Source organism: Halichoeres trimaculatus, unplaced genomic scaffold, assembly GCF_033239565.1.
Source record: "Halichoeres trimaculatus isolate MK-OKI-2021-1 unplaced genomic scaffold, fHalTri1.1 fHalTri1_scaffold_16, whole genome shotgun sequence".
Lineage (NCBI taxonomy): Eukaryota > Metazoa > Chordata > Actinopteri > Labriformes > Labridae > Halichoeres > Halichoeres trimaculatus.
Genome location: NW_027437194.1, coordinates 27214247 through 27239104, shown reverse-complemented (window position 1 = coordinate 27239104; position 24858 = coordinate 27214247). Strand labels below are relative to the sequence as shown.

Here is a 24858-nt window from a genome sequence, read left to right as displayed (position 1 = left end):
ACGCAACAATGGTTTTTTGATGAAAAGCAAAAGCATTGTTGCATTTCAGCCTCTCCTTCACATGGAAATGGCAGGTTTTTTGCCAACCTAAGACAGAGACTTTTGAAAATGGCCTCCAGATTTAAATTCTTCAGAAACACCGCCGTCGCCATTGCCGTGTAAACAGCAAGCTGCCGTTTTCAGTGGAAGCTGTTAAATCTGCCGTCTTTCAACAAAATGTGCATCTGTTGCTCCAATCCTGCCATTAGATTTCACCAGTACACCAGATGACCGGCCCAACTCTACTTCAGTGGAGGTCTACTGGAAAAGACAGTTACAGCGCCACCTACAGGCTTGGCATGCTTACTACACCGTATTTAGTCCCTCAGCGTTTGCATGTAAATGCTGATTTTTTTTTTTTTTTTTACTTGTTTTTGGGTAAAACGTTGTGTAGACAAGGCTTGAGGCCACTTTCTGTGGCGAAGCTTTGGACCAGGGATGGGTACCGAATTAGGTGCTTCTAACTAGACATGCACCTGATTGATCTGTGACGATTTCCTTAATTTTGGGGCTCGGTGATAGGTGATCATGGATCAGGGATCAGTGATCGACCCATCCTTACATATGAAACTGATCTTACATACCTCCAGGAAGGTCTGACAGCCAGCCGTTGTTGGTTTTTTTACTCTCAGACCTCAAACTCATGACACTTTATTGGTTGTTTAAGTTAAAACATAAAGATTTTATTGTTTCAAAGATATTGTTCAATGATTTTCAGTGAAATAAGATTGAAACATTGAAGGTATATGCTGTCAATTATAAAAAATACAGAGTAAAAATCGGTATTGGCCCAAATCAGTATCATCAGGCTTTTTAAAGATCGGTGATTGGCCAGAAAATTGTGATCAGTGCACCCCTACTTTTATAGGTATCGTCCAAATTCTGTCAAAAGTACCATGTACTGATTCAGGTAAAACCAAAAGGTACCATGTTTAGGTACCTGAATGCATCCTTGTGACTGTGAGGGAGTGGAAGAGTAGGTGATTTTCCATGCTGGCATAAACACAACATTGCAAGTTTATGTATTGAAGAATAAATGTGATAAATTGAATATTTTTGATATTTCATGATTCAAAAAATCTATATTTTTTACCACATAAACACAAAAAAGTACCAAAAATTGGTGCCATTGAGTACCAGTACCGATTGCCATGTACTGTGCATTGGTACTGTATATGTTATTGAGGTGATGGTGATTGACGGTTGACTGAAAATGAACAGTGTCACACTCTGGTTCCACATGTAGTTTTTTTTAATATGATGAAGTTTCAGCTTCTGGCCTTCATGTCTCTATCAGCCATCGGCCGTATTTTCTTTTAAAAGCCGATTTTTGATCCGTTGTATAAAATGACGCAATTTTTGATCAGGCACAAAAAAGATGAGCACCTCAAACTTGTGGAACCACTTGGATACATTGCATACTTTTGTTCAAATAATATTAATAAGTTTAAATTTCTTCTTTTACATTTTAAGAAGAGTAAATGTTTACTACTGCTTGTTACATTGTGTGTTTACTCAGACAAAATATTTCATTGTTTTGAAAGCTGAATAAATGTTCAGAGGACTGGACACGACTTGTTGTAATAGATTTCTTTAAGTTGCTCAGAAATTGCTGCGTTTCACAAAAATGTGATAAATATTGATTTAACAATCAGCCTGAATATCAAATTGGAAAAATCAGCTATGCATATCAGCACTGGCTGCCCAAATTTGGAAAGCATAGGCATCGGCCCCCAAAAAAACCCATATCGGTCGACCTCTAGTTACATAGACTTCATACACATTAAATACGTCTTCTTTTGTGTGTGTGGGTGAAAATCAGAACTGAAATACACTTTTGACTCACCACATGCTTTCGCTGCACTTATGCACAGTTCCTCTGCCACGTACTCCCCTGCTGGGAATGTGAGCACACTTCCTGAAGCATCGGTCCCACTCTCGCCCCCTCCCTTTCCTTCAGAGTAAAGGTAGATGGTGAGGCAGACCACGTCCTTTTCCTGCTTGGGCTGGGGTGCATCAGCCAGGCTGAGGTGGCCGGTCTGATTTGCTGTTGGACTGGAGGTGGAGGGGTCCATGTTTGTCAGCATGATACAGGCCATGTGGTGCTTTGAAGAAACATCCAACTGAGAAGCACTAGAAAGAAGAAAGTAGAGCAATTAGCAATTAGTAGCAAAGACACTTTAGTCTTTTAGGCTGAGTGATACTAAGAAGTGTATGTATAAAAAGTTTGAGACAAAAAACTTTTGTAAATTTAAAACCGTGTTATTTGGCTCCAATACAGCAGCACCTCTCTGTCTGCAGTCTCTTGCATTGTCCCACCCACAGCACCAGAAAACTTTAGGGAGCTCTTTATTTCCTTAAGTTTTCATTTAACTTTATAGGATAGCTGCTGAGCCTGGGAGCTGTTTAATAAACATATGCTTAACGGCATTTAAACAAAGTCAAGTGTTGGAATTTGTATTATCCCAAATTTTGAAGCCAATATCTTCACTTTTCCTGCAAACGAATATTGGCCCCAAATAGCAGTTATCATCTTCCTTGAGTACGGATACTCGTCATCAGTATCAGTCTTCTTCTGGTGCAGTCTCAAATCAAACGCTGCCACTTCATTTACAGAAAAATACAATTTCATTTCACAACTGTTCTCAGATGTTCCTCTGCTTTTCATAAATTGCAGTCACAAATAATTTGAGACACAGCAAAGATGTTGGCAAATGTTTAGGGTGTTGACTACAAACAGCTGCTTCCAAGCTTGGTTTAAATAATTGTCCAATTTTAAAGTGGCTTTTGTTTGGAGTAGCTTTTGTTATTATGAAGAAAGCAGGAAAATAAACTGTATAAAAATTGTCAAAGGGCAGGCCCAAATATAATCCTGTGAGGAAAGAGAAGTCTATTGCACCTAATTAATAAGGACTGATACTTCACTCATGATGAAATGGCTCATGTCATGACTCTCAAGTCGGTCAAAACGGCCAGATAAAACCTTTCATAATCAATTTGAAGGATGATTTAGGGTTATGGTTGGGGCTGGGGCTTTACTGCGTTAATTGTGATTAATTAATCACAGAAAAATATTGGGTTGAAAAAGATGGTTGTTTGTCCAAGATATAGACTCTGTTTCCCATGAGCACTTGCACCTACTGTTGCAAGAACCACTAACACACCCAGCCAAAAAACAGACTTTTAAAGCATTGAAAAGCAGAGCTGGGACGACACGCTAATCTCGTGATTTGATTCTACTACGACTCTTGGGTTGCCGATTCAGTTTAAATTGCAATTCTTTGATATTTACGATTTTTAGTTTGCTTTTTTAACACCAGACCATGTGAAAAAGTTAAACGATGATGATGATGATGTCTACAGACTATATCAGGAGCACATCACTTGAGTCAGAGAGAAACACTTCACCCTCTGTGGGAGAAAAGTGGAAACTTTTTTCCAGTCCAGTTTATAAACAAAGACTGAAATGAAGAATTTCTGAAGAATCTCAGCCCGATGCTCTCAGACATGTATGTAACATGTAACATCAGTAAATCCTGGTTATGTCCTGCCAGTCATCTACCAAGCAGAGCTAACGTAACCTCACTCTTCATTTTATTGATAGACTCTCAAGTTTGAACAGACCACTGCAGAATAACTGCTGACTGTGGGTTGGAATAAACATTATCAAAAACAGATTAACTTGTGTGTTAGCCCGGGCTGTATCACTCTCCTGTTTATCTTTTATCTGCTCACTGACCTTTATTCTGTCTGACAGTTAGGCTCCAGTGTCCACCATCACTACAAAATTAATCATAGAAATTCTTTTCAGCAGAGAAACATAGATCTCTTTTCTCCCTACTAAACTTTGTCAGCTTTGTTGGTGTTGTCATGGAGACCTAGATGTGCTGTAACCCAACCTGACTCGTCTGACCTAACCAGGAAGCTGAGAAACAGCATGAGAACTTGCCTATTTTGGTGCTGATAATCTCATTTTAAGTTGTGAACAATGACCAGGTATTTATCAAGAAGTGAGACGTTGTTAGGATCCTCACAGGAAAGTCCTAACAGGGACTTAAAGGCAATCCACTGACTCCAGACATCACAAAACATTTCACAGTGCACAAGTTCCCTGCATACCAATCAAAGCCATGCACGGTGTGATGAACGCCTAAGAAATGCCAGGCTGATAACAGACAGTACGAAGGGCATAGATGGGAGGTGCTGCTTGGCCCAGGCAATGGAAAATGTAAGTTGAAAAAAAAATCAAATGCAGGGCACAAGGAATTCAACACCAATCATTTTCCTAAAGAAAAGAAAAAAATGAAAATTCCTTTGATGTTGTGGAAAGACAAACCTTAAGAAAATCACTCAGCTGTGTTTTGTGTTTGTTTTTTTCTTATGTGAATCTTTTCTGTGAGATTGCTAACAAAAGCCTGTCCTGTCTGGGGTCTGCTAAACTCCTAAACTCTGTTTCCACCAAGCAGTTTGGTATGGATCAGTACAGTTTGGTACAGGTCTGATCAGTAAAGCATGATCCTGTTTGTGTTTCCAACTGTGCCCCCTCTCGCGTGTTAGCCACGTCAGCTACGTAATCCAACGAAGAAGAAAAAACGGCACAGGATAAACAAAGAGCAATGATGGAAGACATCCTCTCCCCATGGGAAGGAAAATGCCAAAGCTGAAGAGCCATCACTGCTCTTTTTTTGTTTGTAAACAGCCACATAGTTCCATGCTCAAGCTTCCCAGCTCAGAAGAAGACAAGACAAAGTGGATAGAGTTCATTTATCAGGAAATGTGCCAGCTACACTCAGTAAAACTGTGCATGTGTGCTAGTCACTTCATGGCCGACTGCTTTTCCAACTTTGGACAGTACAACAGAGGGCTAGAGAATAGACTGGATCTGAATCCAGGCGCATTAACCAACCATCCTCCAACAAACCTGGGACCCTGGAAATGTGAGTATTTTAAATGCTGTGTGCTGTGGAGCAGATGGAAGAGCTTTTCCTCAGTGTCCCCCCGGTCTCTGTGTTAGCTTCAGGATGCTAACTTTAGCTGCAGTTAGCCTGTTGTTTTAGCCTGTAATCTTACGGTAAATGAGCTTCACTGTTTTCTAAACATTGTGCACTCAGAGCTCGTGGCGCTGCTCTCAGTGACGCTGCTCTCAGTGACGCTGAAGAGCGGGGCAGTATCAGCGGTGGCTCATTTACATATGAAGGCCACGCCCACTAAATCAGAGCGTTCTGAACAGAGGGGCTATGAGAGCCTGGAAACAATGCTGCTGTGCTTGATTTATTGGCTTTTTGGACCAAAACATGTTACTACCATTTTATGAAGACATCAATGATCCATATTAAACTGCAGGAAAAGGAGCTAAATATGGGACCTTTAAGCTGCAGTCACACAGCAAGTGACAGATGTTTCGACCAACGAACAAACTGCAGTTGTAGTGAAACAGATCCAGTACACTAAGTGCTCAACATGAAGCTGCCATAGACTGTATGGAGTACAGTCTATGAGCACAGACACCAGAGTGAGTCCAAGTAAAACACGCAGTGTTACCAACTCACTCTCAAGTTTATAAAAAGTCCTTAAAATTTTGAATTAGATGAATTCATTGAATCAGTCATCGACCAAATCCATTTAAGTCAAAAACGGCCATCAATTAAATCAAAATTCTTAATTATGGAGACATCTTTTTTCATGTTAACCAACTTAAATTACTTAGACTAGTGGGACTCCATAAAAAATTCCTGTGGAAAAAAACACTTAAAGTGATCTCAAGGAGGATTGTTCAGTGAACTCAGAGAAAAAAGTATGAGACCCTGTGAAGACTCAAAGAGCTACAAGCTGGAATACATGAAAAGGGCCACAACAGGGAAACACTTAAGACACGAGTTACAAGATGAAGACAGGTCATCATGTAGGTATTCTCAAAAGTCTAAAATTACAACATTCAAGTTTGAGGTCTGAGTATGAATGTTTCATACATCAATTTCATTTACAAATGCTGCCAGTACCGAGAACTGAGTTTGAACAGAACAGAGCACGCATTTGTCTATCTGTTTACTCCAATGTGTCACGGAAATATCTTAACTGCATCAATCAGCAGCATAAAATGATAATTGCATGACAGCGGTGCAGCTTTGGGGACCACATAGGTTCCGAACGTTGACTTTTTCAGATACTTTAGATGTGTTTCATTCCTATCTGTGACCAAAGCTGTTATCAAACCACAAGATGAGCATCACTGATCTTAAAATATGTTCATGGTCTAAAACGCACAACAACTTATGAAAAGGCTTCACAGACTGACCTGGTTCGATGTTCATTAGGTTGTTTTTACACTTGGAAAATATTACGTAAAGTATCAGTGACACAGCAATCTGATGAAAACGTCTAATATTTGATATTTGAGTTTCTCTGCAGATCGGGACATCAGTCCAACACTGGGCCTGACTGAGACATTTTTACATTTACATTTGTTGGGTATGTTTCCTGTTTTAAGTATACAGTAAGTACATTAACTTCAGGCAAGGGGCCACTTCCTTGTGTTCTTAGCAGTCTACCACAAACCTGCACAGGGGCTTTACATTAATGACCTACAGTTACACAACCCAACAGTGAGGGGCTAAGAGTAACCTTCTGTTAAACAGCCAAACATGGGCGGTGTTATCAGCTGAAACCATAATATAGGAAGTGTGACTGTGTGAATACAAACACAAAATACAGAATGCACAAACTATACAGTGAGATGATCAACAATATATTAAAGAAAGTTCTATACCATATTCAAATGTAAAGCAATTATAAAGGGCTTGCTTTTTTCACATCTAACGGAAATCTTTTACAGTTGAGGTCCTAATAATTTGCCCCCCTTGGAGTGCCGTTAAACAGATCAATGAATTTTCCCCTTTTCCAAACATCCTTATTTTACTTTGCTCACAGAAAAAAAAAATGATTTCGCAAAAAAGCATTAGATTAGAGAAGATCTAATCCAGTCGGTCACAGAGAAACCTGAGCCCTGGCATGGTCTTCAGCTACAACCTCAATGACAGAGACTCCATCAAGGCTACCAGTGCTGGCCTGGAGAGCTTGCAGAAGGCAACCGGCAAGTCTGGGCTCCCTGGTAGAATTAAAGCTCGAGTCTACCACTATAGAGTCCTCCCAAGACTCCTCTGGCCTCTGAGTATTTATGAGGTCCCCATGACTGTGGTGGGAGGCTCTGAGTAAAAGGTGAGCAGTTGTGGATGTAGGTGGCTAGGATTGCCCCACAGCCCAACTGTGAGGTTAAGTTCAGGTGATGTGTATACTTGTTTGAATACAGGTAAAAACTGTAAAACTGAGAGTAGGTAGGTAAACAGTTTAATTCTGAGCACCAATGGTAGTCTTTGTTTTTTTATTTATACTTTCACAATTTTGGTTTGAACACTTACATAACTCATACTTACGGTGGCCTGTGGGTGTCAGACGATTTGCAAAAGCCACAACACAAATACAAGTGTAAAAACACAATGTAAACGCTACAACACAATGGAAACGCTGCCACAACAGAAGTTATAAAAGGTTTGTTATCAGACACAGAAAAGTTAGAAAAGTAAGTAAATGATTATCTTTTATATCTTAATCCATGATAAATAAAGCTGAGGGGTGTCACCTTGTAATAGCCCTCATAGTACTTCTATGTTATAATTTACTAGAAAAATATGTCATCTTATATTTAGCTGTATGAATCAATAAAGTTAGCATCAAAGCTATATTTATCATAGCTGAAGGTAAAAAAAGAAAACAACTTTTATGGGTCCGTTAGGATAACTGCCCTTTAACTTCTGTTGCGGCAGCACTCCCTTTGTGCTGTGGCTTTTGCATTCATGTTGTGGTGTTTGCATTCGTGTTGTAGCTGTTGCATTCGTGTTGTTGCTTCTGCAAATTGTCTGACACCTACCGGTTGCCCTGCATACCTATTTAAATACTCATTTCGAAAAGGTAGATCTGGGGGAGATTTAGGCCATGATCCTTCATAGCAGGGTACCTGAGGAACTGCACAAATTTTTAGATGTTTAGTTCTGTCATCCACATGAAACCGCAGTTTAATACGATTTAAAACAATTTTTTCTTAAAACTCTCACATTTGTTTGTAAAAATAAAAACATAATTTATAATTTTTTTCAAAAAGACAGCTACAAGAATTTCCCTTCTGAGATGAATAAAGTATATTTTATATTTTATCTTTATCTTTACATGTGTTCAAGGCTTAAAAGTGATCAGCCAAGCAGTGGTTTGAGTATTGATCCCTGAGGGACTACCACCCAGGTTTTACTTGAGTTTAATTATCATGCTAGCATGGCAAAAAGTTGTAATGCCTGATGCAATCAGACTTAAAATGGCATTTAAACTTGAAGCTTATTGTAACTGTAGCTGTAGTTTCATGTATCATAAAAGTTCAGCCCCGGGTAGGAAACAGCAGATGCCGGGGAAAACTGGGGGTAAAAAACACAGAAAGGTGTCAAAGCACTGTTCTGGTTATAAAGCCTTCAGTAGATGAGGAAGGAAGGCAATAATGCGAAATGTGATAAAAAAAGAATAAAGTTTGGACATTTTAAAGAACACGGACCACACAGTCTTTCTGTGAGCGTGTTTACACACCCAAAATGTTTATCATGTAGCAAACAGGCAGAGAGCTAGAGCAGTTCCTCTGGAGGGTCTTATCTGGGAATGACTGCTAATTGAGGTTGGAGCTATCAGCTCGCACACATTTCGCTTTCTCCGGCTGTTTTTGCTCCAACTCTGACTGCCTAAACCAACTCGTTAATCAGTCTCAGTCTACAGTTTGGATCAGCAGTCACTGTGCACTGCAGAAAACCTTGACTGCAGTCCACAAATACTTCACAACTTCCTCAGCTAGATAAGAAAGCTCACTGATGGGCTTTGTTTCCCACACAGATAGATGTGTCATTTACTAGTTTATATTTTTCTTATTCTGGTGTCTTAGCAATGTCTTGCTTTGTGCAGCTTGACCAGTCAGACCTGCAACTCAAAGTCTTCTCTTCCCAGTAAGTGAAACTGAGACTGCTTACTACCACCTGTGAGTTGCCCTGTGAGCTCTTATCAAACCAGCTGTTGACTCTCAGACACTTGTCTCTTGATCCTGTTGCTTTGGCTCGGCCAGACTTCTTCCTGTCAGAGTTTCCAGTCCCAGGTTCTGAGGGCCTTTTAATGCTGAAGGAAACTCTACTTACACACACATTTACCTTCTGAGAAACTAGTCTGCAGGAAAGACAAACACCTTTAAGCATTGTGCTAGTCTGTCTCTCTCTTATTAGTCATTGCCTTCGTATCATTTCAGCAATAGTGTCCTGCTGAAAAGACACTCACAAGGGTTGGGTACCACGGTGTGTTCCAGCTCTACTTTTAGGCTGTATTCAGACCAGAAAAGTCCTTTGGTCCACTTGTTTGGTCCGGACCAAAAGCGGACTTTATTTTTTTCATTTGGTGCGGTGCAAGTGGACTATATTCTCTAAACTCCAGACCTGGAAATGGAGGTAAACGTGTTTGTGCTCTTATTAGAGCTGCTAAATCATTTTTAGTTTCAAGAGCAGCTCCTTCAAAGAAGGCTTAACAACACCGTTTCAAATTCTGGAACAGCGAAGACGAATGCGCGCAGCAAGGAGACGCTATGCTCTGCGTGTCCTGACCCACAACATGCCAGCAACAGCGTGGCTAAACAGAAGACGGAGGATCAGGTATAAACCAAAGACGGTTAGATTACGGTGGCTTTCTAGGCCCAAAAGGTGCATGTATCCAGTAGTTAGTTCGGATGGACCTTGGTTTGTATTCAGACCTGCACTGGAACCACGAACCGCACTAGAGTTCGTTTGGAAGCGGACCAAGACCACCTCAAAAAGTGGGTCTCGGTATGGTTGGTTGGTCCGCACCAGGGTTCGTTTGTGTTTATTCACACCTGCATGAAAAGTCGGCACCAGTGTGGGAAACGAACCCTGGTCCGATTAAAATGGACCAAACAGTCCAGGTCTGAATACGAACTTAGAGATGGCTGAAAGGAATCAAGAGAACTTGGGACACATGTAGGAATTGGTAGTACCAAGGCTTGACCAATCTCCATGTCCAGAGGAGTAAAGAATGGAGCTTCCGCGACAAGAACCATCTAAAAAACTGTATTTTCTCTGTTTTTTGGATCAAAAACAGGAAGAGAGACATGAAAGAAGAGAGTCCGCTTTTCTTTGGTAGTTTCGCTATTTACAAAGTCATAAACACTATATTCTGTGGGTCTTGAAAGATGATTCAAAGTGATCTGTAAATGTGTGGAAGACAATGAGTTGGTAATTCAGTTTATGATCAGATCCTGTATGTTAACATCCCTTCAGCACACACCTGTCATGCAGCCTCACCTCCAAGGATTCTCCCCCACACCCGAGTTCATCTGACGCCTTAGTTAAACAGACTTTCAGTCTATGTGCCATTGACACAGATAGGCCAGGTCGATAATCTCCTTTCCAATTGTCGATTATGAAGATTAGATTCTTTTAAGATCACTTATGAAGCCCCCACAGGGCCTTTACGACCCATTTATTTTCCAGAGGGTCTGAGTGGTTGCAGTGTGAGTGTGTAAATATCATAACTCATCTAGCTGTCTTTCAGGATTTTACTTTCCATTTCCTTTTTGTGTGATTGCTGGATATGAAGTTCTGGTTCTGCAGTGTGTTAAAACTCTTTGATCTGTGGAAGTGGTTTCAAGTGTTCACAAATATCTCTTAAAAATTTCAGTCTCTGAAAAGAATCCTGTTTAGCTTGTGAGATAATCCACAGGACATCATGATTCAGATAAAAACAGGAAAGGCTAATGGTAATTATAAGTGGATTTACAATTGAAAATATAAACAGAGCAACATTTCCAGGGAAAGTCTTTTTTAATCTGTGCTGTTAGCTGGATTCAAACACTTGGCTCTGTTGTTAATGTCTGGTTGTGAGTTCAAACCAAAAGAGGCAAAAAACTGAGTTTCCCATTTGTCATGTTGCTTTGTGTTTATTGACCCTACTCAAACAGAACCCTCAAATATTTGCTGTGTTAGATATGTCGGTGAACTATACAATGTCAAGTCTGGGTAGCAACATCACCCAAATGTCTGACCAGTCATTTGTTTACAAAACAGCTTCTTTCAGCGTCATGGGAAGGTCTTCTGTTAAGTTTGTAATCTGGCTCCTTTTGATCCTCTACGATAAATATCAGCCATCAGAGCTCTGCTGAATGCATGGAAGCATTTTTCACCAGTCTTTGTTTGTAGAAGTTGCGCTGTCATATGAGAGCTGTACTGCGGCTTACACCAGTGGTTTGTACCAGAATCAAACTGATCTGAAAGTGATGTGATCCCAAGACAGCATGAAAAAAGTGCAGCAAACCTGAATAAGATGTAGATATTTTTTTAAAGGAACAAGTTTTGGATTGTTCAGTCTCTTTAAAGACTGAACGCAAACAATATTTTAAAATGTTTTTTCTTTCAAATTGTTTGAATGCACCATTACAGAGTCATCTCATGCATCAAGGTATCAATGAGTCTTACAGGCTATCACAACACTGCAAGTCAGGAGTTTTTTTTCCAAGAAACAGCACTGACATCACCCAGCAAACGTTTATGTGTGAAAAGCAAAGACTGTATAAAACATGGACGTAGTCTCCCCGACGTCACCTTTCTGTTTCTGAAACGGAAAATGAAGCACATCGGCTGTAGTGGCCATATTGGTAGTGGCAAGGGCTTTGCGTACAGCTATAGGGCACCTGTCAGTCACTTGACCCTGAGCTGGGCCTCTGATTGGGTGACCTAGCAATCTTAATATCCTCTGAAAGGACAAGTTAGAAAAAAATTCACTCCCCGTTAGGGCTGAACGATTTTAAGAAAAGATTGAATTCTGTTTTTCTGGCAGATATTGTGATTTCAATTCCATTCACGATTTTCTTCAAATCAAGCTTTGGGATATTCACATGTAGGGCTGAACGATTTTAGAAAAAGATCTAATTTTTCTGGCAGATATTGCAATTCACGATTTTTTAATCATCAATAGTGATAATAAATAATCTGTTTTCATCAACTTCTACTCCTAAACAGAGGCTTTGTGTTGTTGACCTGTTTACCAGCACTTTTAACATATAGATTGTCTACAAATTTGTAAAACAGAATGTGTATCATACTTGACACAACAGATCCTGAGTCAGTCAAGAGCGCTGCAAAAAATTGCTGCTTTGGCGATCTCAAAATTGCATTGTCTAAAATTGCGATTCCGATCTGAAAACGATAAATTGTTCAGCCCTACTCCCCATACAGTGTGTGCGGATAGTAAAAATAGCGACTCAGACAGGAGATGTTTTTTGAACCAGGCTATAAATAGGTTAATTTCTGCTTTGAAAACAACATAGGTTCCTGAATGGGTCAAGCAGGACAGGATTGATATACGGCACGTCTAAGTCTCTATGACAACACCACGCCAGCTGACAAAGTTAAGTTGAGAGAGGAGATAAAGCACAGAGATCTGTGCTTTTCTCTGCTAAAAACAATTTCTGTGATTAATTTTTTGTAGTGGTGGTGGACACAGGAGCCTGACTGTCAGACAGGAAAAGGACAGAAGAGTCTCAGAGCATCTGGCTGTCAGAGCTACATATGGACAGCTACCAAACTACAGTACAAACTGACCGTCTGCGTTTTGTCACGATAGCCTACAGATACGTTATGGCACCAGGCTGCTAGCAGCCGGCTACTGGCATACGGTACAACCTTACATTTGCTTGTTGTCGCATTTCAAACAACCATGCTATGTAACTGTACAGATAAATACCTAGTTGCGCTGTATCTGGTAAAAAGTTGACTTGAACAGAGAAAATCTGTTCCAAAGCAAACACACACCCGGGTTAAAAGTCATGTTTTCATGACAGTGTGGTGGCGGGCAGTTCAATTAAAACAGATCCTCCTCATAGCATCTTTAAGAAAGTCATCCAATTGTAATAAAATTGTTTCACTAGGAACATTGTTTTGCCTTCTTGTCTGTCTGCTAATATCTTCTCACATGCTGGTAAGGAATTCTGATAAAAACCAGAAGCTTTGAAAAGTTAAAAAAAAAAAAGCCTGTTGATCATTGTGCGTATTCTTTAGTGAGAAAGAAGAGGAAAACATGAAACGGGATAACCTGGATGGAGTTTTGGGTACACAGACGTCAACAAAACTAACATCAGAGGAAACAACCACTAAGAGAAAATAAATCATCATGAATCCAAAATATAAAAAGACCGTAAGCCCTTGTCATTGAATATCCAGTAAAACATTAGTCAGATGTTCATGTTGTCCATGGCGGTTTTTATCACCTACTTCCCATAACAGAAAAAACACTGTCATATTTTGCTGTTATCTAACTTCCCTTGGAAAGTGACCATGCTCTGCACTTACTTTATGACTTAAAGATTTGGGGATGGGGGAGTTAAAAAAAAGTCAGTCAGTACTGCACAGCTTCATCTGTAGAGGCCACAAAGCTTCTTTTTGATTTCCTCTTTCATGCACTCCTAGTTTGAGCTGAGACAGAACAGAATGAACAAAACTGTGTAATGGCCTTTTCAACTTTACTAGCAAGACAACTCATTTTATTTAAATGGAAACATGCTGCCCCCCTTCACATAATAGTTGACTGAGGAAGGTTCTAGATCACATCGAATTAGAAAAGATCAGATTCACCCTCGCAGGATCTAGCAATACCTTCAACAAAACCTGGCAGCCTTTCTTGTGCTGTTTTGACTCATTTATTTTGGTTGTTTGTTAAGGGAAGTGATGATGGCTGACAGTGGTTACACAGGTGTACTGGTGATACACTATATCACCAGTACACCTGATCCTATTTCACGTGCTGGTGTTCACTTTCAGCTGTGTTAAAAACTCAATACAAAGATTTAAGAAACAAGACAGAACAGTAATATATTTAGGCCACCCTTAAAGTGCTCCAAACACGGATTAATGCCATGAGATGTGGGCCCACCATGTTTTTGGCTCTCATTGGTGTAGTCTCTGGAGACTGTTTGCCGTGCTGAGTCTGCTGACATGCTGTTGACTCTTGCTTTGGCAGATTAACAGGAAAAATGAACGCAGGGTACAAATGATGTGCTCATTTTTCCATTGAACATGACATTTCTGTTGCTTTTTGATCTTTTTTCAAACCAAACCATTTCTTCCTGGACATGTGCTGACAGTTTACTTCTCTGTATGTGACCTGAACGTATCTTGCACACAAACCGTGAACCAAGAATTATGTACTTTCCCTGTACATACCTGTCAGTGATCGGGCTCTTCCAGTAAAGCCCTCAACCAAATGTTTCTTCTGCATGTTAGTGTTTTAACAAGTAGCCTGATGAATCAACTCTGCCTACATACTGTTAAAACTCACTGTGAAGTAATAAGAGAATATGTATTTTTTTAAGTTATTAATGAAAATAATACATTTATAAAACAGAACATCACTAATGGTATGTCTCACTTTTTACCATCTCTGGTATTATGGTGAGTCTGATTGTGATATAACTGGATATTATAACCTCAAACATGGCTCGCAGTCAGTCCAAGAGTTTGAATCAAAATATTTTTGGTTTCAGGAAGACAAAAAAACTGAGACAACACCTCATTGTGACTCACACCAGGAATAACTCCTGAGGCTCTTACAAGAAAATGACTGTACAACCATGAAAAGAACTCACTGTCCTGTGCTGGGTTGTAAAATTGAATTTATGACATACATTAAATAATAGCTGTATCAAAAATAATATCTAAATATGGATACTCTCCACGTTTTCAGTCCTTTATATGGCTTTAAAAATCTAGCCCAGTCTGGTTTACAACTATTCTGCTTTTGTAAACTTAAAAAAAAGTGCATCCTTGTCACTGATGCAACATTGCAGCATCCAAAACACAAAAAGTAAATGTCTCTGAAAAGAAAACACACCTAGTGTTTAAAAAACTGGGCTCTCACAATGAATCTCTGTGACAGACGATATAAAAATCATGCTTCTATCACCCCTCGTCCAAAGACAGAGGATGTTATTACCCCAATGCAGACAGTGAATGAGACACAGATCTTGTGCAGTGAATGCATGATTCAATTTAAGTATAGCTTTTAGGCAACTGTCCAATGCTTGGATTGCTCCTCACAGGGCATTTAAGAACTTACTCCTCCTCTTACCTCAAAGCTTTTAGTTTTGGGATGACACAAACAATGACTCAACCCCCCTCTCAGACTCACAATCAGAGTAATTTCTGAGTCTTTTACTGGGAAATGACTGGACAGCTCTGAGGAGAAAAACTTTCTATCCTGGCTTGTAAAGTTCAGTGTCAGAGTACAATACTAAATCATATTGATCACAACGTGATTTGGAATATTCTTCACTTTTTTCATCAGTTAGTTGAGTTAAAACAGACCAACCTGGTTAAACACCTTGTAATAAGTCTGATCTACAACTTTTTCACTTTTATAAACACTGTTTTGAAAAATTGCATTGTCAGTGCCTTGACAAGCCCTAATGATGTAACATATTGAAAGCATGAGAAACTGGAGCATCCAAAAACACTTCAGGTAAAATCTCTGGGTAGAAACTCTTGGTTTAAATGAGCTGGGTTATATACTGAACTTCTCATGAAACGTTCCTTGTAAAACACAACAGAAACTGTGCTTCTATTGTGTCACTTCCTCTGATTTATAGTGTATACGGGTGGTTTAAGCAACTGCCCGATGAGTAAATTGCAGCTCAGGGGATGTAAAACTTTCCTATTCTTATCTTCTGTCACTACAGTGTGGAGCTGCAGCTTTTGTTGATTCTGGTGATCTCTTGAGAAAAGTTGCCTCTATTTTTCTTTTTGCTGATTCTGTCATGAGAATAATAAAGTTGATAATTTCATCAACAAATCTCATCCTGATCTTTTGAAATGTGTGTAGATGTCGGTTATTTCTGACTGACTGACAGCATCTATCCTCAAAAGTTTTATTTGCATGGCTGATACAAAATGCATGTTAAACAAATTGCAGTTGAACTACTCCTTCACTGCTGTTTGAGGACAGCAGCCACAGATGGCCTATGCATGAACTCAAACATCACAGCTCATAAATCAGCAGTTAATATAGAGTCATGGATTATTCTGTGAACATTTTCTTTTTTCCTTTTGTTAACAGATTTATGCCACTCTTCAAACACAGAAACAGCAGTTAACTTCTTCGTGGCGTTTACTTGCGAAATGCACCAACTCCATGACTCAATGAAGCGCCTGGAACCAGCTGTTTAATGGACAGTGTGTTTTGTTCTTGCTTAACTAAGTAACTGTGACTGGTGGCATGACGCCGCGACACACACTCGCACACACACTCACCACTTACTCTGCCTGTTGTTTGTCAGAGCTGTGTAACTGTTCCTGTCCACTCAGCTCGGTCGTGAAAGTCGCACGCGGCAGGTTCTGGACGGGCTCGCGCTGTCTGCCAAACTGCACCACGTCACGTTCACCTTATCCGTCAACACACGAAGAGTTAATGCTCCGTTATTTTCCCGTAAGGTCCCACTCCGTCATCCTCACATGTTCTGTCTCTCTCAGACATCTCACTCCCAGAAAGCTCTTGTTGCTCACGTTTGACTACACGGTAGACTTCACGTTCCGGTTCAGTTAGGAAACGAAACTCTAAACCACCTAGTGTCCTGGTTCTGCTTCGCGTTGTTTTCCTCACACTTTGTGGTCTTCTCGTAAAAGTCGATGACTTCTCTCTGTTGATGAAGGATGTTGGGCGGAGCAGGAGAGCAGGAGGCTTCTCTCGGAGGTGCTTCTTCCGTGTTTGACACGGAAGTTTTTGACAAGACCTAAGCCCGAACTGGAACTAAGGGTGGGATTTAGGATCATGGGGGTGATCTGTGGAAGCTCGTTTTCACCAGGTAAGAGGAAAGAAAAATGTTGCCTCTTTTTTTGTAAAGAAAAAAGGGGGAAAAAATGTGTTTTTGTAATTATTGTTATCAATTTTGACATTACTTTTATTTATTTAAATATTGAATTATTTATTCATTTATTTGAGCCCCCCCCCAAAAAAAAAAAAAATAATAAAATGAAATAAAATAAAATAAATAAAATAAAATAAAATAAAATAAAAAAAATAAATAAATAAAATAAAATAAAATAAAATAAATAAATAAAATAAAAAAAACACACATTGGAAGCAAACTGAAACAAATAGGCAAATTGAGGACCTTTAGTGATGCTCTCTGACTCATTTCAGGTAAGTAATAAAAAAAAAGTTATAATAGTGAAAATAATACATGAAAAATATATTCAGGTTTGGGGAGTAGCAGATTACATGTAACGGCATCAAGTAATAAGGATACAAATGTAACTGTAATCCGTTACAGCTCAGAAAAAAATATATAATCAGATGACTGGTATATTTGATTAAAAGAAAACAGGGATTACTCACAGGATTATGTTTTAATATCAAACACGATATACTACAATGCAGCAGACACATGCACAATGAGCACACATGCAACCTTTTAAGTTTGTTAAACTTTGAAAAATCCTATTTTCTGTCAACTTTGTAAACAATACTGTTTTGCTTGAAAAACTTGGATAATTTGGAATCAGTAGGTGTAGCCTGAATTTGCTTTATAGTTTTAATTTTTTTTCTTTTTTTTTCCCTGTAATAAACTGATTACTCAACTTTAACTTGTATTTGAGTAATATTTGGCCAGAACTAACTGCTCTGTGCTGCTTCCAACACTTCTAAAACAGAGCCAAGTGGAGCGGAAACAAAGCTTTTGAGGAGTTTGGGGAAAATGAGCTGAAACGTTTTGGCTGAGGGTTATCATTTTGGCTCTGCTTTGGAGTGGTGGCCCCCAAAGGTCAGCTAAATGAGTCAAACACTGTTTGATTGGAAGGACATCAGCTTTCCAGGGTAAATAAAAGGCTTGGTCTATTTTTCTGTGTAAGTAATGTTTAAAAGAAAGGGATCTACATCAAGTGGTCATGACATCACCCTGTTTGTTCCCACCCAAACAAAGCTGAACAAACTCTGATAACTGCTGCTGCAGGGTTTCTCTTGTTTGGAAAGGTCTGGTAAGTTATCTCAAAAGCCTCTACAGTGAGCTCTACCTGCTGCGCTGAGGATCAGGTTGCCAACACTTCTGAGAGGTTGTAAGTAAAACCTAATGTGAGAGGAGTCCACTTTGTGTAAGATACACGGCAAAATCAAAAGTGTTCGATTCTCTATGTTGGAGTTAAAAATGGGGAAAAACAGGCAGAAAAGGAGCAGCCCTTACTGAAACTATTAAAGGTGCACAACTAAACAAGTCTGTACAAAGGTTAAACCAGTCAGCACACAAAAATGTCCTCCCTTTTCTACAAGGGTAGCTTTGCAATGGATGTGTTTTAGAACAAACCTTACACCAGCATTGCAGATAAAGACAAGACCTGTCCTGTGATACACCAAGCGCTATTCAGAACAAAACTTGAAGTGATACGTTACCTTCACAGCATCAGGGCCAGCAGTAATTTACAGCAAAATATCAAAATAAACCAGCACCAGTGGATTTCTATTAGAGAAAGAATTATCTCAGCTCGTAATATGTGTATATCCACTAAAAGGTTATTTCTTTAAAGGGAGTCAGTGTTGATTCAAGGAGTTAGAGTTCATACTCCCTAATCAACTCTACAGTGTTGATTTAACACCACACCAGTGTCAGCTTCCTTTTCTATTTCTGTTGCTTCTGCTGAAAAGCTGATGTGGAAAAGGGCTGAGGTTGATGAAGTGGGACATTATGCGCTTGGATGGTACTTGTGGATAGTACTGTTCCCTGGATCCGCATGACCTCCTGGTTCACTGTCCAGGATGATACTGTAAGGTCCTGACCGAGGACTATAAATATGGTGTCATACGATTTGCAAAAGCAAAAACAGGAATGCAAATGGAAAAATACGAATGATTTTATTTTTAACTTCAATAATGATAAATAAAGCATCATAGGGGTCTCACCTTGTAAAATCCTTCATAGTACTTAATTCTTTATTTATCTGTAATATATGTTCCTATATTAAGCTTTATGAATAAGTCATGTCATAACTTTGGCGTTTTAGCTATATTTATCCGATTTCACACTTTCTTTATCCCCAATTACATTTTAATTTTATCTCTTCTAAAAACATGCCACTTTATTAGGCACACCTGTCCAACTGCTCGTTAACACAAATTTCTAATAAGCCAATCACATAGCAGCAACTCAGTGCATTTATTATTTCAGAAACTGCTGATCTACTGGGATTTTAACCCACAACCATCTCTAGGGTTTACAGAGAATGGTCCCAAAAAGAGAAAATATCCAGTGAGCAGCAGTTCTGTGGGACAAAATGTCTTGTTGATGCCAGAGGTCAGAGGAGAATGGACAGACTGGTTGGAGATGATAGAAAGACAACAGTAACTCAAATAACCACTGGTTACAACCGAGGTTTGCAGAAGAGCATCTCTGAACACACAACACGTCCAACCTTGAGGCAGATGGGCTACAGCAGCAGAAGACCACACCGGGTGACCCTCCTGTCAGATAAGAACAGGAAACTGAGGCTACAATTCACACAGCAACACCAAAACTGGACAATAGAAGATTGGAAAAACGTTGCCTGGTCTGATGAGTCTGGATTTCTGCTCCACATTCAGATGGTAGGGTCAGAATTTTGCGTCAACATTAAAGCATGGATCCGTCCTGCCTTGTATCAACGGTTCAGGCTGCTGCTGGTGGTGTAATGGTGTGGGGGAGATTTTCTTGGCTCACTTTGGGCCCCTTAGTACCAACTGAGCCTGGTTTAAAGTCCACAGCCTACCTGAGTATTGTTGCTGACCATGTCATCCCTTTATGAGCACAGTGTACCCATCTTCTGATGGCTACTTCCAGCAGGATAACGCTCCATGTCATAAAGCTGGAATCATCTCAGACTGGTTTCTTCAACATGACAATGAGTTCACTGTACTCAAATGGCCTCCACAGTCCCCAGATCTCAATCCAATAGAGCACCTTTGGGATGTGGTGGAACGGGAGATTCTCATCATGGATGTTCAGCCGACAAATCTGCAGCTACTGTGTGATGCTGTCATGTCAATAAGGACCTAACTCTCTGAGGAATGTTTCCAGTACCTTGTTGAATCTATGCCACCGAGGATTAAGGCAGTTCTGAAGGCAAAAGGGGGTCCAACCCGGTACTAGCAAGGTGTACTTTACCTAATAAAGTGGCCAGTGAGTATACTTGGGGAGACAGGAATGAGAGAACTGGGGGGTGTCAGCGTGCCGAGCGCCTTGTATCATAGCTTAAGGTAAAAAAGAAAACAACCATTTACTTACTTTGACAACTTTTCTGTGTTCATTGAGATAACTGACCTCTTAACTTCCGTTGTAGCTGCACCTCCGTGGTGTTGTAGCATTTGCATTTGTGTTTTGGCTTTTGCACATTTTCTGACACCTACTGGCCACAGTAATACACACACTAAGCAAAAAAAAAAAGCGGACTTGTACAGCATTGAAAAACCTATTTAGAGCCTTGTTAGAGCCTGGAATGTAACAACAATCCAAAATGTAACAACTTGTCATATTTTGGGGAAAAAGTTAATACATTTGGGGTTTTCTTACGTTTTTTCTTTTTGTTTCAGGTTGTTGTAAAATTTCAGGCCCTGACAATCCTGGTTCAAAAAGGCTGTGTTTACAGCAGAAATAGACATGTTTACAGCCTGGTACAAAGCAGCTAAAGGCCCCCCCTTTGACTCTCACTATAACTCAAATGAAGCCAGGCTGAGTTCAGATTTTAAATATAGCCCCTGTAAACAATGGGCTTCAAAAGTCTGTATCAGAAACAAATGTGTGATGTCACAGAGACTTCGTCCTGGTATCATAAAGTTCTAGCTTCACAACATCTAAATCCCTTCTTCAAACTCATTTTTATTAACTTGCTTTAATGGCAAGGGCTCTTGTTAATGTTCAGTTTTCATTATTTTTGTTGTGTAGTTTTTGGGGAGGGGAGGATTTCTGCGGAAGCGTTGCTTCAGGGACCCTCTGATTGGGTCCAGGTGTCAGTGGCAATCAGCAGGTGATGTCCAGCTCCCGATCTTGATCCTGATCCTGCAGGTTGCCAGGTTGCGCGTGTTTCTCAGTAGTTCCAAGGCATGACCCTGACGGTGTCTTCCATCCAACCTCCACCACACATGTCAATGTCTGTGAGATTTCTGTCGTCTGTGATCCCTGAAATCCTTCGCAGTAAACCCTATTTCCCACTTTTTTTTTTACCTCATCACACACACAACATCACACTTGCTTAGACTTAAAGTGGTCCTCCCATTGCCCTCATCATCTTCCTCCTTTAATCAGTCATATTTTCTTTATTTTACTTCCTGCTTTTGTGACTTTCATCTGCTGTTATCTTTTCTACTAGCTTTTGTTCAAATGTCTAAAATTTATTTTTATCTTGTAATGTTTTAACATTAAAGCCTCTGATGCCTTTTCCCTTTATCTTAAACCCAACAATAATGACAACACAAAAGAGAAAGAGAAAAGGGGCAAAACACAGACTGACAGACATCCAAGGAAATAAATAGATAAATATGTGGATGCACTGCAAAAGTAAAACAATGTGTAAGTTAAAGTGCTGATGATAATAATAATAATAATAATAATAATAATAATAATAATAATAATAATAATAATAATAATAATTTAGTTATAAAGCATTTTTTTAATACAAGTAAAAAAGTGCTTCACAGTAAACAGTAAAAAGGTAACAATAAAATAAAATAAAAAGAAGAAAAAAAGAAAAAAAACAGCAGACAGTAAAAAGCAATAAAAAACAAACAAGACAAGCAGTCAGGCAGATAAATAAATCAACTGGAGCAAAACCAATAAAATCAAGATAAAATGAGATAAAGAAAATAGAATAAAAAATAAAAGCTTTTCTGTGGGTGTGGGTCTTAGCAGTGAAATAAAACAAGGGACTGATTGTGAAAGTCTGATCTCTTCTGGCAGGCTCCAGAGTCTAGGGACTCTCACTGAGAAAGCTCTGTCACCCTTACTCAGACTGCATGGGGGTACATATGGGGTTAAAAGCTCATAAATATACTGAGGTGCAAGTCCATGCTTGGCCTGAAATGTGATTAAAAGAATCTTCAAATCAATCCTAAAAGCAACATGCAGCCAGTGTAGGTCGGCTAACACTGGAGTGGTATGTGCACATTTCCTTGTATTGTAAGTCAAGCTGCTGCATTTTGTATTGTTGTTGGAGTGTGCACAGTTTCTCAGGGTTTATGGGTCCAGAGGCAGTCCCAGGAGGTGTTCCCACCCTGAGTCCCTCTTCAGTCTGTGCAGCTTGGACTCTTAAGATGCTGTTTCTAACATTACATCATCCAAATCTTTCAAACTGGGGCTTGTTTCAGCCTGATATGGTATTGAGATAATATTAGATGCAGTGAAGATGTTTTGTCAATATCAATGTTTCCATGTATTAATGAAATATAAGTTTTGCCCTCTGTTTTGATTTCCACTCACTGACCCCTCTTTTCCCTTCCACTGCTGTTATCTTGATGTTTGGTTCCACTTGTGTTTGCGTTCTTGAAATTTGAGGTAAACAGCTCAAGCTCTTTTGTTCTTAGGTCCCTACGAGGGCTCTGCTGTCTGATACAGCACTTTATAAACTCTTATTTTTAAATGTGCCACATTTGATCGATCCATCGGAGTCAAAAGGACAGAAGAACAGATCAGTTTTCTCAGTCATGGAGCAAACATGGTTTAAATAACTCCAAGCTGGAAGACAGTCATCAGATTCATGTTTGAGGTGGCTGCCAGCCACCTGGAGAAACTGCTATGGCTGTGGAAGGATGGTCTCCACTGACATAACTTGACCCGAACCATCACTAAGCCTTGACTGGAAGACAAACAAAATATTCTTCTTTTCCAAACATTCTGTTGATTTTGATATGAGCGGTCCAGGAAGAAACATGTGAAATGCTATTTAACACTGCAAGAGAAAATTCTTATTTATTCCTCCCTTTTTTATTTCTTTGATTGTTTGGCATAGAAAGCTGTGCATGGCTCCTTCCCCATCAAAATAATTGATAACACTGGTTGGCGTCAGTAGGAGATCAACTTGGATAGCCAACTGAAGATAATGAATCACAGATATTCAGCAAATCTCTGTCTATTACGACAACAACCTTTGGTACTCATTGTCCAGTGAAATTAGAGAGGGCTGCACATCTGAAGATCAACCTAAGCAATGCGTTCCTAAATTAACATTTTTTTGATTAATTCAAAAAGACAAACTGACATACCACCAACTAAAAAAAAATCACAGTCCTTGTGTGGCAGAGAGGTCGGAGATCTGGAGTCCAGCTGAGGATCTTAGCCTGAAATCTGTTCTGTGTTGGCAAATAATCTTATTCCTTAGTCCTTAAAGTAAAAATTTTCTCATTACAAACTGCAATATTTGGTAACACTTTACTTTAGAGGTCCACAAATTTCATCACACTTGGGTAATAATTAGACAAAGTTTTTTTCTTATTTCTTTAAAATTAGCACATAACTTTTATAAAATAATGTCCTCATTTATTGTCCCAAGCATAGACTGTAAAAAATTATGGACATCATCTTGCTAAGCTCAAAGTGAGGTCGCCACAAAAACTGCTCCACCTGGTGGCTGGCTGCAGTATAGGTTAAAAAATCTGGCTTTCCAACCATTCCAGATGGGCTGTGGTCAAACTTGAAAAAAAAATTAATACTCCTCATAGAAATGCTTCTCACATCTGATTGTTGTGGTGATCTGAAGATATCATTTGGCTGTCTTGTATCCAGGTCTTTTTTTTTTCCTGAAAAGTTTTGTTTTCATTAGTTATACGAGGTTAAAATCTAGGCTTTACATAACGTTTAACGATGATTCTCGTGTATTTTTTTTCGGGGATTGTAAAATATGTCGGAAGGTAGAGTCAAGAAGTGATTAGACTCTCGAAAGACAAAAAAATAATTATTATTTTTGTCACCCAGCTCCACTCAGATTCTCCCAGACTCCCTCACAGTCTCTACTGCACAACTGCTGCCAATGGCTGTGCCTGTGACCGGGAAATTTTGGCTTCAAAACCGTAGAATGATAAATGGCGAAGCTACACTGGCTACTCTATATACAGTCTATGGTCCCAAGTCACAATTGGTAGGTTGCTGTTTTTTCCCAGGTTCTTTGAAATTGACTCCAAATTGAAAGGTAAGAAGGTGACGGTTAGCAAATAATTTATTTGAAATTAAATCACAACCCACCACAAAATGTTTTTAGAAGTATCCCAACGTTTCTGCTATTTCCAGAGAAGCAGGTGATAAATAGCTGCTTAGTTCTTGAATACAGAAGTTAGGTTCATTTTTTCCTCAGATAATTACCTTTGAAATGGTAAGTGAATGATATCACAATAAGCAGTTGATAGTTTGCTATTTGATATTTCATTCCACCAAGTTCTTTAGTACCGAGTTTGTTGATGTAATTGAGATCACATGCAAAATGGTATACCTTTATGATATGGCCTATAATGTTTGACATGATAGAACTGAAGGCTTCAGATGTGATATTCACCAAGAGTGGGTTCGTAAATTGGCCTTACCTGATTGTGATACTGTGAGTACAGGCGCACTGCAAAACACAATCTGACCAGAAGTTATGTGATAATATTCACCAAATTCTCATGAAATTTCGGGGGTAATTACAAAGAAATAGGGAAAAAAAAGTCTAATTATTACCTAAGTGTGATGAAATTTGCAGACCT

At 39.4% G+C, this 24858-nt stretch overlaps 1 protein-coding gene across 2 annotated transcripts in view; it reads right to left on the bottom strand.

Annotated features, from left to right (window-relative positions):
* The window catches only part of LOC141805290 (tyrosine-protein kinase JAK2-like), a 51684-nt gene extending 34825 nt beyond the window's left edge, over positions 1 to 16859 (bottom strand). Inside the window, exons 1-2 of one of the 2 annotated variants that reach the window (XM_074690258.1) lie at positions 16422 to 16859; positions 1886 to 2172 (exon numbers count right to left, since the gene is read on the bottom strand). In XM_074690258.1, coding sequence (XP_074546359.1) covers positions 1886 to 2138 — 253 coding nt within the window. In that variant the 5' untranslated portion in view covers positions 2139 to 2172; positions 16422 to 16859. The remainder of the gene's footprint in view (positions 1 to 1885; positions 2173 to 16421) is intronic. The other variant, XM_074690257.1, reaches the window with a different exon arrangement.
* Between the last annotated feature and the right edge of the window lie 7999 nt (positions 16860 to 24858).